We start from the raw sequence: 17,030 nt of genomic DNA, 5'->3' as shown, positions 1-17,030 counted from the left end.
TTAAGACAGGTGCCAATGTCAAAATTTCAGTCCTACTGTTGCCAATCCTGGTCAATAACCACAGTAGATACCTGTATATGTATCCTTAAAAACAACTGCATGTAACCTCCAAAATATCATGGATTGTGTGTTTGTATAGTTAGTCTTTTATTATCAGAAATTAGATTTAAGATGATTATCACATTTAAGGTATAATGTATTTCAGAGACTGTATCTGATTGGCTCCAACAACACTCAAACAAAATTCAGGGTGTTGAAAATTGACCGTACAGAGCCTCACTCTTTAAATATTACTGATGATAAGGTGAGGAATTTATGCACTTTTTAATGATTTTAACTTATTGTGCCCTTCCTTTAGATTTTATGTTGCTGTAACACTTTAAGCACTAATTTCCTCATATGTTTGTATTTTACTTAATGGGTGACATAAGGTATATAATAATAGTACTGTACTGTAATTCATTGTGTCAGGGGACAGCCAGCCAGTGAATGCTATACTGTATCTTTTACTTATTCATAGATCTGTAAGCAGTTTTCCTTAACATTTTGAGAAATAACTATGTAAATGTGTTCAAGACCAGATTCTTAGCTTTATACTTGCATATCTCACCAATTTACAGGTGGAATATAGCCAAAGACAAATTAAAGAATTGTTATCCATGATCAACGAAGGAAATCGAGCACAATCTGGTCAGCGACAGATGTTTGGACTATCCCGAACTGTGTCAGCATTTGGAATTGTTGGATTTGTAAGGTTCTTAGAGGGTTATTACATTATCTTGGTGACTAAACGAAGAAAAGTGGCCGTGATAGGCTTACACACCATTTATAAGGTATGGTGTCTTTTTTTGTGTGAAATTAAAATATTTGTTTACACAGATTAATTAAAGAGATCTCTCTGCTCGATTTGATTGTTTTAAATTAATTTTGTTACACAAGTTGTTATATAAAATATTGTTTCAGAATTAATACACATAAACATTTATGACAATGCATATTAACTAGTTTGAGTGGTTGCACTTGACTGTCTTACTGCTTCCTCTAAGTCACAAACTGAATATATTTCAGCAGTTAGCAACTATCATGCTCAGAGGTTAGTAAAGAGAGAATACTGTAAATTTTTTTCAGGTTGAGGACACGACAATGATATATATTCCTCATGAATCTGTTCGTAAACACCATGATGACGAGCCAAAATATGTGCGACTCTTTCAGAACATTGATCTTTCTTCCAATTTTTATTTCAGGTTGGTGGAATTATTCTGTTGAGTTCAAAGTTAAAGGAAAAATATAAATACTGTACTGTAATTACCTTGCAAACAGAATTCTCTGCTCTTTGAATCATATATCTACTGTATGTGTTTTTAAAGCCCATGGATATAGTACAGTATATTCCACAGCACTGATAGTCTTACATACTGGAGTCTGTACTGTACGTATTTTTAGGGCCCGTGGATACAGTACAGTATATTCCACAGCACTGATAGTCTTACATACTGGAGTCTGTACTGTATGTAGTTTTAGGGCCCGTGGATACAGTACAGTATATTCCACAGCACTGATAGTCTTACATACTGGAGTCTGTACTGTACGTATTTTTAGGGCCCGTGGATACAGTACAGTATATTCCACAGCACTGATAGTCTTACATACTGGAGTCTGTACTGTATGTAGTTTTAGGGCCCGTGGATACAGTACAGTATATTCCACAGCACTGATAGTCTTACATTCTGGAGTCTGTACTGTATATGTTTTTAGGGCCCGTGGATACAGTGCAGTATATTCCACAGCACTGATAGTCTTACATACTGGAGTCTGTACAAAAACTCACTGTTGTGTGTTAGTCACATGGCTAACCAATTTTGCTCAGTTGTAGTTACATGTGGCCATTTTTTGAGTTATATGTTTTTTTTATTTGTTTGCATGTGTGTGTGTGTTATTACCCAAGTGCAGTTACAGGATAAAGGCTATATGTGTGGTGTTCCATTTTCTACATAATCTTTGTCATATGACACTTTCATGTTTAATGTTTTTTCTTGGGGGAGACCCAGAGGCTCCAAGGGAGTCTCCGGGTCCCTAGAGTTTTTATATAATAAATAAAAGTTTTTATATAACAAATAGTTTTTATATAATAAATAAAAGTGAATAATAAAAGTTTTTTATTATTTAAAATTTTTCTTGCTCAGGACATCTATTCTTTATTCTCTTAACAGGGATAACTTATTCATTAAAAATTTCACCGTAGGTTTACAAAATATTTAACTTAGTTTAAATAATATACATAATTCCTTCTTTTACAGTTACAGTTATGACCTAACACACAGCCTCCAGTATAACATGGCCCCACCTCGAGATGTACCTCTGGAAGTGCTGGCACACTTAAAGACACCAACTGCTGATTGTAAGGTTTCTTTTTGTGTGTATATTAGAATAGATAATTTCATCCCATTTGTTGACTGGCATTTGTACATCACTATTCATCCAATATGTTGACTGGCATTTGCATATTACTGTTCATCCAATATGTTGACTGGCATTTGCATATCTCTGGTCAACCGATTTGTTGACTGAGATTTGCATACGTATCACAGTTCATCACATTTCAAGGTATTTAACAATAAATACTATAATCTCAGGAATTCATTTGCAGTACAGTTTTAATCCTTAGACAGTGGTTATTATTATATGTTGATTCACAGGGTAGTGTGGTTATCGTTATATGACAATTTAAACGATTATTATTTGGTTTTTACATGTATGATGCAAATAAGGATATAATAGCTCTCTGTGGATGTAATGGAGTTTACCTTGACCCATGAAGAAAATCCTGCTATCGTTTCATGGTTACATTTCTATGGGAATGCGGTTATCATCATGAATGTTACAAGGTGAATGCAGTCATTGTCATTATATAAAATTTCATCATAATTACATGATATGTACTGTATACCAATAATCATGTGGTTTTCACAACTCTGTATGGTTGTAATGAGGTATACCAGGTACACCAATCATCAATTAAGATGTTATCATGTGTTATCTGAATTATGTGATTTATCAAGTTATTCAACACACATACTCTTGTAAATAGAGAAACAAGTGGTAAACAATCTGTGAAACATCCGAGAAGAAAACAGGAGTTCTCTCTCACATACTAGTGTATTTCATCAAGGCAAATGGAGAGACCTTCGAGAAGCCGTCGGCTTCTTGTCCTCGTCGAGGACACTAGTGTTAGTGGCCCCTCAGGTAAATCAGGTATGTCAGTGTCAGCATCATGGGAGCCGGTCGGCCGAGCGGACAGCATGCTGGACTTGTGATCCTGTGGTCCTGGGTTCGATCCCAGGCGCTGGCGATAAACAATGGGCAGAGTTTCTTTCACCCTATGCCCCTGTTACCTAGCAGTAAATAGGTACCTGGGTGTTAGTCAGCTGTCACTGGCTGCTTCCTGAGGGGTGGAGGCCTGGTCGAGGACCGGGCCGCGGGGACACTAAAAGCCCCGAAATCATCTCAAGATAACCTCAAGATATCATATGTTGACAGACTCCAGACTATGTAGCTAATGTGCAACCTTTCAGAGTGCCTCCATCCAGTAAATTGATAAATATTTACTTATTTATTTTCCTGTTTTTCTTACATTTTACATACAAACTAATAATTCTATAATGAAAAATTATATATATATATTTTTTTTTTTGCCCATAGGCAGGAATGACCATTCTCTATAACCACTGTCTAACCACTTCTGAATTTCTGAACTGGTCAGAAATTCAGAAGTTTTTGAACTCATCATTGTGCAAAAATAATAAGGCAGCACACCCCGCATGTGTGAGTGATTGATGTCAAGTCCTGGCAACTAGCAGCTGAATCAAGGCTAAATCATACGTATACACCCACACCGTTTATGTTACATGTATTTTATTGCATTTTCGAGTCTTGTACAATTATCAGACTAAAAGAAACGGCAAAATTACATTTGGCTACAAAGGGCTGTTTTGTTACACAGTGCCCTTCACAGTGTATTGAGTGCTCTAACAAAATTAGAGCACTCAAAACTTTAATTTAGTTTTTGTTTTATATACTTTCATGGTAGATATGGAATTAGAATAGCTTTTTGTATTAAAAATGTCATTAAATATAGTAAGAGAAAACTAAAATTTCAAGCCTCAAATGGATCATATCACATTTATGATCATAACCTCCACTCATAACCTATGATCATTAAAACTAAAATTAGCACTTTTTTCTTCAGATTCTGTAGCTTGTAACACCAAATTTGTTCCTTTTGACAATATACAGTTCTTTTTACTGTTACCATCTGCTGCTTTGATCACTTAAACCTCCAAAAAAGAGTTATTGTATCAGCTACAGTAGCCTCGTATCACCAAATTTGCTCCATGTGGTAACTAAAAAAAATTATTGTCAGTGGCTTCTTGCCTGCCACCGCTTTCTCCATCACTTTGGCTTATATCACCATTAGTAACTTATTTCATCATCTGATAGTGTGTGTTCACATATACTACTACAGATTTATTTATCATTGTCACTAGATCTGAGTAGTGAACTAGGTTTTCCCAATATATTAGACAGGGGAAAATTAACTATAAACCCAGCTTTACTTCTAAATAATGCAGATCTAAGCACAAGTATTAAATGATGTGCAGTGCTGGCTCCAGCACTGCATTAACTGTGGAGCAGTCAAGGGTTTGGCTTCAAATTGTGCTGAAGTATTAAATACTTTTAGTCTAAAACTATTACAGTACAATATAATCAATCCTACACCTTTTAGTGTTCAAAGTTAAAATAATTATAATACTTCTCAAATTTTCTGTACTTACAAATCTGTATTTTTGTCTTACATGAATCTGTCTTTGACTTTAAATCTCCAACCATATTATAATTTCTAATTATATTAAATTTATAATCCAGTATTATAGTTTCTAATCCAGTATAATAATCAAATATAATAATTTATAATTCATTTTTATAAGTTTTAATTCATTATTATAATACCTAATCTAGTATTATAATTTATAATCCAATATTAAGTTTGTATTGCAATGATAAAATATGGAGTATAGTAATTTATCTTTCAGTGGGTGAAACAGAAAAAGCAGAAGACTTTTTGAATTTGTCTGTAAACTCTAAGGATTCAAATGAGGAGGCTGGCAAAGTGACAAGGTAAATAGGTTTTTATATTATGTAGTATCCCAATAGCTCATTTTTGTGCTATGAAGGATTATGTAAATTATGACTTGAATTTTTACTTTTATTTTTAGTCTGTCATCTCCCAGTACCATGTATTTGTCATCTCATTACTACCAAGGGAGTGGCAGAATAATATACGTATACCAGTACTCACAAATTAGCTGTACACAGCACAAAGAATATATTTTGTTTCCAGCTCGCTGTCAAATAAAGAAGTGAATAGCAGTGGCCCTGAAGTTACTACAGATGCATCTGACAGTCGGTGTAAAACCTCACCTTCATATAAAAGAAACAAGAAACAGCCTTTTATCTCGTATGGAATACGTAATAAACCCAACAACAAATACGTATGGAACTCGTACCTCTTAAAGCCAGTTGAAAATTGCTTACATCCAGCTTGGATTTTACCCATTACCCATGGCTTTGTTGCACAGGTAAAGAGTTACTCTAGTAAACGTTTGTATTCTTATAATGTGGCTTTATTTAATCAAAATGGGCTAAGAGTAAGAAAGTACTGTATAATTATATTTGGATTTATGTCAAGGTATTCAAATGTATATTCAATTTTGTGCAGTTCATTAACCTGCCATATTCATGCTAAAGTTGCAAAATATTTTTCAAAGTTTCATCAGTCAATCATGACCACCTCCAATATGATTTATTCTAGTAGTTGCACTCTTACTTTTTATTTATCTCTCTTTAATTATTTAACGATTTCTTTGCAGAGCAACATATCCGTGTATGGACGATCTTTCTTTTTGACTCTGATTGCACGAAGATCTTGTCGTTATGCAGGCACAAGGTTCCTTAAACGAGGGGCCAACTTTGAGGTAAGAAAACATATTTTAATTTAAAGATATTTCCTGAGTTCAGGCTTCTCAGTCAATCCCATGACTGTGAGCCACATGTTCCACACAAAACACCATTCAGTGCCAGACTCCACGGGATCTTGGTAGCTCACAGGCCAATTAGAAATCAGTGTGTCTCACTGATTCTGGCCATGGCTCTTTAAAAAACCTAGATTCAGGTGGCCAAAATAGACAACCTCAAAACTTTACAATGAACATATCGCTGCTTATTGCTCACTGCCACACCTAGCGTGTGGTATGTTAATTAAATTCTAACTGTACCCTCTTAATTCCTATCTGTTATGATATTATAATAGAATTAGAAAGATAGTTGGATGCAATTCATTGATACAATTATATATACAGTACTGTATAAGGTTTTTAGAGCAGCTGCTTTGTTTTGTGTGTGGAGTCATAACCACAGAGTGAGATGGAAAGTATATCTCTCTCTCTCTCATGTGGGTGGGTATTTGTTGACTAGGTTGGCTTTTATATTCAGTTGTTGGTGTTATAGTTTACTGTATTTTGAAAACTAGCTAAAACCAAATTAGAAAATCACACTGCCAACTCCTTTGTGAAAATACTGTTTGAAATTTATTAATTTGAAAGTTAAAGATTATCCAGTTTGCCTTTTTTAAAGGACCTTTTACCTTTTATTAACCATGTATTTATTGAGATGACAAAACATCTATATGTAATCATTATATTTTTAATATTATATGTTTATTAATAAGATGATCTGTGTTGGTTCTCAGGGTGATGTAGCAAATGAAGTTGAGACGGAGCAGCTGGTGTTTGATGCCCATGTAGCATCCCTCCATCTGGGCAGATTTACTTCATTTGTACAGGTTTGTTAATATGATATGTAATGTATATATAATACACACACATATGACATGTACTGTATATATAATACACACACACACACACTATATGTACATAGAGGTATCTCAAGACAGTGGACAAAATGCTCAAGGAGCTAAGTAGAGACAAAGCAGTTTGCCCAGATGGAGTTTCACCTTGGGTTCTCAGAGTTGAGCACTCTACTTCAATTAATTTTTCAGGTGTCTTTGTGTATGGGAGTCTTGGCAGATACTGAATATGGGAAAAAACAAACATAGTTCCACTCTACAAAAATGCTAACAGAGAGGACCCTCTTAGTTACAGATCTGTATCGTTACCGAATGTAGTAGTCAAAACATTAAAATAATAATTGCAACTAAATAGGTGGAGCACCTGGAGAGGAATGATATAATAACAGATAGACAATATGACTTGCAAACAGGAAGATCCTGTGTAGCAAATCTACTTGGGTTTTATGATAGAGCTGCAGAGATGTTAAAGGAAATAGATGGTTGGGTTGGCTGCATTTATCTAAGAGCTGAAAATGGATTTTGACAGTCTCACACAAGAGGTTGTTAAGGAAGCTGGAACATTCTGGAGGGGTGACAGGAAGACTTCTGACATGGCCGAAAAGTTGTCTAAATGACAGAAAAATGAGGACAGTAATCAGAGATAATGTATCTGACTGGAGAAATGTTACTGGTGGAGTACCACAGGGATAAGTTCTAGCACCATACACATATAGTATAACTCAGTTGTACTTTAAGTGTATGGTAACTGTAGTAACTAACTGTAGTATGGTAACTGTAGTAATCACTACAGTTACAGTACCCTGTACGCCTAGGGGTGATCTCAGGCGGCACGGGTTCGAATCCTGGTCAGGTTAAAAGAGTTCTTAGTGATGTGTATGTATGAATGAATGAATAAATGAATGAAGATGTATGACAATACTGTACTTGATTTTTATAGATTCGAGGCTCTATTCCTTCACACTGGTCTCAAGATGTGAGCAAGATGGTTCCAAAGCCGCCCATTACTTTTGATGTAATGGATCCATATGCAGAAACTGCAGGTGAGTGTTGAAATACAGCACATTAGAATCTTGATAAGTCAGTCTTGGATGGATCTGCAATCAGCTTGTTTCTGACTAATTATCAATTGTGCCAGTACAGTAGCAAATGCAAGTAAAAAAAAAGATACAGTAGCTTAAATGTTTTGACCACTTATTCTGATTGTCAAGGTTTTATCATCATCCAAAAGCAGAGCAGTAGTAGGGCAGTCACAGTAAAGATGTAAATTCTTTGTTCTTTGCAATACAGTACTGCCAGTTGAGTGGACTATCAGCCACTAGATTATACAAGTGTCAGTAGAGTAAAAGAGCTGTTGCTGTCATTCAAATAGGCTTGTCTTAACCGTGTGTGAACCATTTAGCACTGAGTGAGCAATTTATTAATAATTCCTAAATGTGTGTCTCGTAGAGCCGTGGAACTTATGCCTAATGTAAAATTTCACATTGAGAAATAAATGGAGAATAAAAGTTGACATTGTGAACTGTGAAATAAGTGACATTTGCAGAGTCCTTGCTTTAAATCCAGTACAATATCTTAACTGTTTCAATTGCAAAGAGCATAGATTGAAAGTCAATTAAGAGATTTTGGACATGTGAAACAAGTGAAGAAGTTGAAAAATTAGCACTAGAGGTGGAAATGTCAATAAGGCAATGAAATTCAAAAACTAAAAATTACTTCACAAAAGTAGCAAAGGCCATGTTGCATATAGCAAAAACCACTTAAGAGTGAAGTAGATGTCAACCTGCAGATTTTAATGAAAATAAAACTTATTACAGTACGTAAAACTTTTAAACTCAAAATTATTTTCAATTTAGCATTTTGCCTATTGACTACATATACAGTAATAATTTGTGACACAGTATATACTGTATTTTCATTTTCAACAGGGAAACATTTCAATGAACTACTCAGGAGATTTGGATCACCCATTGTTATCCTAAATCTTGTGAAGAGACGTGAGCGGCGGCCCCATGAATCCATACTCAACACTGAGTATTGTCATCTCATTGATCAACTAAACATTACTCTTTCCCCACAACACCACATCCAATATGTTGCTGTTGATATGGCTCGCATTAATAAACAGTAAGTCAAATTGAATACAGGTATCGTCATTATATCTTCTATGAAAGAAAAGTTTGCAATGTAAAGGATAATCATTAAACCACATTTTCTCAGTGACATTAAAATGAATTTACCAAAGTAAGGGATAAAGAGACCCCGCACCATCTGTTTTGTTGATACTGTTGGCTGTTTAAGAAGTCAACCAAATTTTGAATCACTATTAAGTTATTTATTTAAATATCTATAGTTACATGCAGAAAACTATTAGTCCAACAATATTCTACATCAAAACGAGCCAACAACAACAGAGTTGAAACTTAAATGGACAATATTATCAACAGATATAAAGAATATTATGTGTATTCAGCTGTAATTATTTGCTGAATTATAGGAACCATATATAATTCATATATCTACAAATAGCTTTCAAAATCAGTGCGATTGGAGTACCAACTTTTGTGGTTAAGGGAACCGTAAACAAAACTCTAGAAAGAGTTAGTAATACAGTTAATAACATCATTTTCAGAAATATATTTACCATTCTTATGGTTATATAGGTTTGCCTTTGAGTTTGTCTTCCAGTTTTAAATGTGTGTTCAAATGGATCTTCTGATATATTATTTTTAGTTTATTATGATAATTAAAAATCACATACCAGGTAAATATTCTAAACATTGCCTTATTGTGAGCAACAGCCTGAATTAACATACTAGTTCATTCTAATTTGTTTATATAAAAAAAAATTGCTATAAATATGTTAAAATTTAATAAATTCATACATATAACTAGACGTTGTATAGGTGTTGTGTTCTTAATAAGACCTATGTCCATTTTATATTTTCATTCAAACATTTTTATGAATCAAAAATGCTACAGCTTGACTCCTTCCTCAGGAAAGATGAGAATGTGATGAGCCGTCTCTCTGAAATTGCATACAGAGCTGTAAAGAAAACTGGGATCTTCCAAAGTTCTGCACCATACTATAGCCACCACCTTAACCCCAACACTCACTATCGCCACATGGAAAGAACCAGCACCTATGGAGATGATAACTTTGGCTCCCGCAGGTATAATTTTTGGGGTTGACTTGTTCCTATATTTACATAATATTTGGAGGTTTGTCTGAATAAATATTGTTGTGAGAAGGATAAGATTGTGGGGTAAAGGGTGATTGTACATCACAAGGATCTGAGATGTGAAAGCTTAAATGTTAAGGAATAAAGATAGCAAAAGCTGGTAGATGAGTACTGTACACAAGAAGAGTTGACAGTGATCTTGGAGGAGGACACTACTGTATTAACAAAGTAATCCCTAGTGACATTAGGGATGTATTCAAGGATTGTTTAAAGTGTGTGGAGAGGTACAAACTGCCAGAATAATAATAATAACTATTTAATAGAACAATAAAATGGTAAAAGCAGTTGATGTAAAGAAGTGAATTTTATGAATTTAAAATTAATGATTGAGGCCAGAAAATGGATAAGGAACTAGAATACAAAGCATGTGAAAAGATTATTTACAGAAAGGATATAATTACATAGGCAGAAATACAGGTACAGGTATGTAGTAAACAAAATTATTTATGAAACTGGTCAATTCTTTTGACCATGTTGTGGCACAGTCGACTAAGGCACGTCTGGGATTTCCTCGGACGTAGGTTCGAACCCTCATCATGGCCCTTGTGGATTTGTTCATTTGATGTATCATGCTACAGTATTGTGATTTGTGTCTGCATCTCAGTGAGCTAGCTTGAGGAAGCCACTCGGCTAACCCAAAAACATTTTTTTAGAAAGACAAAGAGTATGGAGACGACATGATTTGAAGTATGCAAATGAATGAAAGGGTATAACAAAGATAATATTAATGAGGTCTTAACTCTTTAAGAGCAGTTATCATCATACGTTGATTCCCAGCATAATGCAGTTATCATCATATGTTGATTTTAGTTGTTGTCTAGTATTGATACAAATGATATAAATATAGTTATACTACATCCATGTATGTATGTATGTATGTATGTATGTATGTATGTATGTATGTATGTATGTATGTATGTATGTATGGAGGCAATGGAGCTAACGAAGACCCATGAAAGAAGACTGCTAGTATTTTGGAATTGCTTAAGAGAGGCCTGTAGTTATTGTCAAATCTCAATTAGGTCTTTCCTGCCAGTGTTTGAATCCCTTCCTGGACAACATTTCCAGATAGAACTGCGGGAATAGAGTGGATTGCAAGACACTTTCTTGAAGCTGTGTCAGGAACAAATGTATGTACAATAGGTGTATATGTTACAGTGTAGGTCTGTAATGCAAGTCTTAATCACTGTTTTTTCAATTATGTGCACATAAATTAAGTTATTCAACACAAACATACATTGTGTAAACCTATAAGTGAAACAAACAAAAAGGACTTTTCTCCCACACCAATGTCTGCACTCTTCAGTATGATGTCGAACGATACCATGACCCCACCAGCCAGCTTCTGCCTATAACTCATAAAACCAGAAAAGATGTAGATTTTTATTTTGTACTCAAGAGAGGTGACAGTTTTAATGATAGCCGTATGTTCAAGGTTAAAGCTCTTCATAACAGTCTGTATTGTGTGGCAGCTAAGTTTGACACAGAATATCAAGGAACATATCCCAATGTTAAACTTAGTCCCCTCTCCTTCTTCAAACTTTTTTCACTTGTATCTTGTTTCATAATTTCTAATTTCACCAATAGTAGTTAAAGATTAAACAAATTTTTGCTATTATTCATACGCAAAGTTAAGAGAAATTTTATTTATACTGTCTTTGTTTTTCAAGAAATTTTACACTAAGTGAGCGTCACGGTCGATTACAAACAGGAGTTGTACGAGTAAACTGCGTAGATTGTCTTGATCGGACAAATACTGCACAGTTCTGCCTTGGAAAATGTGCCCTTGCATTTCAGGTTAGTTATGCTGTGTTAGCATTTTCTTTTATACATAGTTTAATGTGCAGTTGAACACTAGAGCACAAGCACTTGTTCTTTACCATGTACCCATACTATGCTGTACATTTATATGCACGTATGTATAACTGTAAAATTGTAATGTATTTTATTATTTTCTGTATTTCAATTTGTACTATATTATTTACAATTTTTTTTTATTACTTATTTAGTAATATGAGGGTAATTATTTTTCTGACCAAATGCATTGAGTTGCTCCCAAAGGTAAGAATTTACAGCATAATATTCAGGGTTTATGAATACAATAAGCCCTCACTCTTAACAAATTCGTAAATAGTTCAAACAGTTTGTGTTTTGTTCAAAATATTCAGTAGAAATTGTATTACATGAGAATAGTCACCCCAAGCTGCCACCAAGAGCAAACACAGGGATGAGGCTGTATTAGCAGCATCCTCCGAATATAAGAAAACTATTTATAGTGCCTATAAACTTTTAAACAAACCTAAATAGGTCCATAATAGTTTACAAACTATATTATCAGATACTATTATTTAAAAATATAAAAGCATATACTGTACATACACAGAACAGCCAAAAGTTAATCTTTTTATTTCACCACATAATGCAACTGATGATCATAAAATACTGATTATTGGTATGCAGAAAAAACTTTGTTGGTATGTTGGACATTTAACATACCCCTTTTCCATTTCTGTTTTGTTTTTCGTTCACCATAATATAGTCCTTACCCACAGGAAATTTAACGATATGGACAAGTACATATTAGTAAAATACATAAAACTTTTACAATTCAGTAATACTAAAATGCAACAAATTATCATACAAGTATTATTACCAAATATTGATAGCTTGAAACTACAGCATACAAAAGGTTACCAAAAATGATATACTGTAATAGTGTTTCCAAGCCACGGGTCATTACAATACTGGCTGATTGGCTTAATCAAAGATGTTATGGCATTGCATTATCTACACTGTAATTTCCCCTTGTCTGGGGAAGCACCTTCTGGTTTCCTGAAGCTATCTTACTGAAATTGCTCCCAACTACTAAGCCACATCAGTCCCGGAGTTCTATTTGGCCTACTGAGGACCAGAAACAGACCCTGGCTCTCCCACACAGATGCAGAGAGTCCAGGTGACATTCTGCCACCCCCACTGGGAAAGCATCCATAAAATCAGTAAAGTATTACAGATCACTGCTGGGTTTAAAAAGAACTGAAGCATCAAAAACTGCCAAACTCTCCAAACAATGTAAACAAATGATTGAATCTCTTGAAACTAGCTCAAACTCATTAGTACCACACTACTGGGAAGGGTAGTTTTTATTCAACCCATCTAGATCAAGAATGACTGAAACATTGGTGTATTCGTATTAATTATTAATTGATGTATTTCAGCTTTATGCACTTGGTGTTCTTGAACGGCCTTCACTGGAGTTTGATAGTGACTGTGTCCGAATGCTTGAAGAAATGTATGAGGATCACGGAGACACCCTTGCTCTGCAGTATGGAGGGTCACAATTGGTTCATAGGATCAAAACCTACCGACGGACTGCACCATGGACAAGCCAAGGAAATGACATCATGCAAACATTATCCAGATATTATAGCAATACTTTCTCTGGTGCAGTGCTAAATATTTGTTCTATGTAACTATATGTAATTAAATTATATTGTGTATATATATATTTGTATCATATTAAAGAAACTTTATGGAGGAGCTCAATGGTGACTCCCTGAAGCTATCTTGCCGAGATGGCTCCCTGCTACCAAACCATCAGCCATAGGAGTCCTGTTTGGCCCACCGGGGACCAAAGACAGAACTTGTGCTCCCTCACAGAGACACAGGGAACGGGGGTTTGTTACAACCAGCCTCAGTGAGAAAACACAAAGTAAGCCAAGCATTACAGGCAACTGCAAGGTTCGAGGAAAATAAAGTAATGAAACAGTCAGATGACTTCACAAATGATTCACTTGGAAACAAGGTTGATACCCCATGTTATGACTGGATGTCTACAGATGGCAGCACCATCGGGAGTTCCAGGCCTCCACACCATCTTTGCCTCAGTCCAGTCACTGAGGTCTGTGAATTCAGACTTCCCTGAATTACTAGCTGTAGCGAGTTCAACCTCTTTTCAAGATAAGTGTAGCCCATCCTTTGGACACTGCTCTGGGAGCCATTTGCTTGAATATCATTCCGGACTTTGGTATTTGCTTCATGAGTGTGCTTCAAGCCCTACTTGTTGCATGGACTTTGTTTAGTCTTCACTTGAAGCTGAATGTGTTTAGGGTAGCCCTTCCCTAAGCACTTGTTTAGCATTGTCCCCTGTTCTGACAGAGCAACTTCTCTTTTTCTGCTGAGTTCGGGAGTTCGCCCCTAAGAGGCCAGGCTACCGTGTAGAGTGCCTTGTCCCAGGTAGTGCAGGAGTCTTTGACTCCTCTGCAAGGCCTTGTAGTTGGGGCCATTCAGGGTTAAACCACCGAGTCATGTGGGTTTTTTAACGTGTCATGGGCTGATACTTTGGCTCCGGGCTCTTCCAGGGTCTTGGCAACTCGTTACCTGGTTGCTGTAAGGCTTGTATTGCCCTGGGACCTGTTTTCTTTCTGCTCCATTGTTAGCATCAAGGAATCACCATTCGGCTCTTCTATAAAACTAGCATTGGATGTAATGAACGCATGTCTGTTTGATGACATTTTGCCTGTTGCATTGTTTTTCTTGGGCTCTGTTTGGTCTTGGGTTGCAATTTTTTACCAGTTGGGGTTTGTTTTGGGATGCCTACCTTTCTGGGTGCCTAACCCCGGTTGATGGCAGACATGAATATTCAGTGACACCTTGGCTTACGAATGCCCCTACCCTGTATTTAAGAACTTTTAGGGTTACGAGCCCAATTTCTTCTTAAAATTTGAATCGGGTTACGAGCTTTGCCTCGGGTAATGTCGTTTGTTGATATGCATATATGTGACCTAGCACTTGGTTCCTGGTGGTACGGTCACCTGCGCTTCAGTTTACCAGTGCCTCCCGCTTAGTGACTAGCACACTTGAATTCTTTGTAAAGAGTTTCATTGTTTTTCAGCTTTTTGGTGTTTTGAACATAAAAGTAATTATTATATATCACGCCATGGGTCCCAAGAAAGTCATTGGTAAGGTTCAACCTAAGAAAATAGTTGTGAGTAGAGATGTCCCTTCCTCATTAAGAAAATGAGTGAATTACAGCATGGGAAGAACTGCAAAGTTTTGTTGAAAAAACTCACCCAGATGAAGCTGTAGCAGGCTCTTACATTGACTTTTTAAATGACTGTGATGTCTCACTACAGACAAGTGTTAAAATGTAGGGAAAAACAAGTACCTTTAGACAGATTCTTAGTAAAACAAGCAAGTATTGAGTCACAACCAGGTCCTAGTGGTATGCCTGCAAAACGTAAGAGAGAGAGTACCCCAGAGAAGTCATCACTGCCTGATGTTATAATTGAAAGGGACTCCCCTTCCAAGCAGTAACACCTCTCCTCCTCCCCCTCCTCACCGTCTTCCATACGCCAACAACAGTCATCAATAAAGGTAAGCTAAAACTTGTACATACTATAGTACTAAATATTTGTGTGAATTAGGTATAAAATGTATTTTGAAGTTAATATTTTTGGGAGTGTGGAATGGATTAATTAAATTTGCATTGTTTCTTATGGGAAAATTTGTTTCAGGTTATGAATTTTCAGCTTGTGAACCATCTCTGGGAACGAATTAAATTCATAAACGGAGGAGCCACTCTACTCTCAAAGAGAGGAGTTTTCATAGGCCATTGCTTCCTGCACCTCTTTGAGGGAGCCAGGTTCTGGCTCATGGTTCCCGGTAGGCAGAACTGCATGTGACTGAAGCCAGACTAATATAGCATATATCAGTTCGATAGCTCCAGGGAGCCAACGGGGCTCACCAGAAAATGGCGTTTCATTACTGTACATTTAACTCTGGTTTTATGGTGATATTAAAGCAGAAGAATTGACGCTAATGCTCGAGTATGGTATATTGAGGAACCAATTGAATAGTAATCTGCCTTTGTTTTTATGACACAGGCAAGAATTTATATTGCTTAATTTTTTCATTAACATGGTAGAACAAGATCATTTTAAGGACACTTATTTCCTTTTAGTTGTGTAAAATTATTTTACTAATTTGAACACTTAACTGGCAGATACCGAGAAGCAAAATGCAATAAATTTGTTCCTGGGTGTTTATGTTCCTCGTGAAGAACCAGTTCCCATCTGGGAGTTATCCTCCGACTACCTTTTACACCACACTCTGACACGAGGGGTTCGTCCATGTCACAGGTAAATCTTTCAAAATGTATGTATGTTAATATTAAGTATTAACATAACATTAGATACAATTTCCCTGATTAGGATATCTCTTGGTTGTACCATTTAATATTTTTTGCATTCTTCCTTCTGACATGTTGCTGTTCAGTATCTCCAGAATGCTATGGCATGTTGCCTTGAAACTTGAAGGACAAAAGTTTAACCAAAATGTAAATGCTTTTTATTGGAATTTAGCAATGTAGTCCTGGAGCAACTTTTTTTTCTGAGCTTTTACATTTGGTTGCTCCCATAACCATGAACAGAATTGTACTGAATACTAATACTGTACTGAATACATGGGTAAGCATGCTACACAGCATTACAGGGAATATTCAAGCATCCCTTCAGATTATTCAAGTGCTAGGAGTAGAGAGGGTAAAGTTTGTCCCAACTCAAAATGATCTCTAGAAGTTCACTCCATAAAATTTCATTTTTAGAGATTGAACCTCTTGGGGGTCATTTCAGGCTGGGACAAGTATTATCCTGTCTACCTCTAGCACTTGAATGACCCTGCTGGGATACTTGAACATTCCCTGCAGTGTGTATAAGCATCACAAGTGACCACCAATGAAGACTCTCACATACTACCTGGCCACCTACACTAACCACCAGAAAATGACACTACCACATCCAGCTGTGTGTCCAACTCCAGTCAGTTCACAAACTCTCTCACTGTTGTCCTGTAATGCACCAGTTGGA

The 17,030-nt window shown here is 36.0% G+C and overlaps 1 protein-coding gene across 3 annotated transcripts in view; it reads left to right on the top strand.

Moving 5' to 3' along the window:
* Positions 1-17,030, top strand: part of FIG4 (polyphosphoinositide phosphatase FIG4) — a 54,469-nt gene that overhangs the window by 32,092 nt on the left and 5,347 nt on the right. For all 3 annotated transcript variants that reach the window (XM_069337337.1, XM_045754718.2, XM_045754721.2), the window contains exons 3-16: positions 206-304; positions 621-833; positions 1,129-1,247; positions 2,301-2,401; positions 5,094-5,178; positions 5,402-5,639; positions 5,931-6,035; positions 6,809-6,901; positions 7,866-7,968; positions 8,854-9,052; positions 9,925-10,098; positions 11,838-11,964; positions 13,383-13,608; positions 16,169-16,304. In XM_069337337.1, coding sequence (XP_069193438.1) covers positions 206-304; positions 621-833; positions 1,129-1,247; positions 2,301-2,401; positions 5,094-5,178; positions 5,402-5,639; positions 5,931-6,035; positions 6,809-6,901; positions 7,866-7,968; positions 8,854-9,052; positions 9,925-10,098; positions 11,838-11,964; positions 13,383-13,608; positions 16,169-16,304 — 2,018 coding nt within the window. The remainder of the gene's footprint in view (positions 1-205; positions 305-620; positions 834-1,128; positions 1,248-2,300; positions 2,402-5,093; positions 5,179-5,401; positions 5,640-5,930; positions 6,036-6,808; positions 6,902-7,865; positions 7,969-8,853; positions 9,053-9,924; positions 10,099-11,837; positions 11,965-13,382; positions 13,609-16,168; positions 16,305-17,030) is intronic.

This window comes from Procambarus clarkii, chromosome 37 (assembly GCF_040958095.1).
Source record: "Procambarus clarkii isolate CNS0578487 chromosome 37, FALCON_Pclarkii_2.0, whole genome shotgun sequence".
NCBI lineage: Eukaryota > Metazoa > Arthropoda > Malacostraca > Decapoda > Cambaridae > Procambarus > Procambarus clarkii.
Note: the sequence above shows the minus strand (reverse complement) of the source record. Positions and strands in the feature narration are given on the sequence as shown.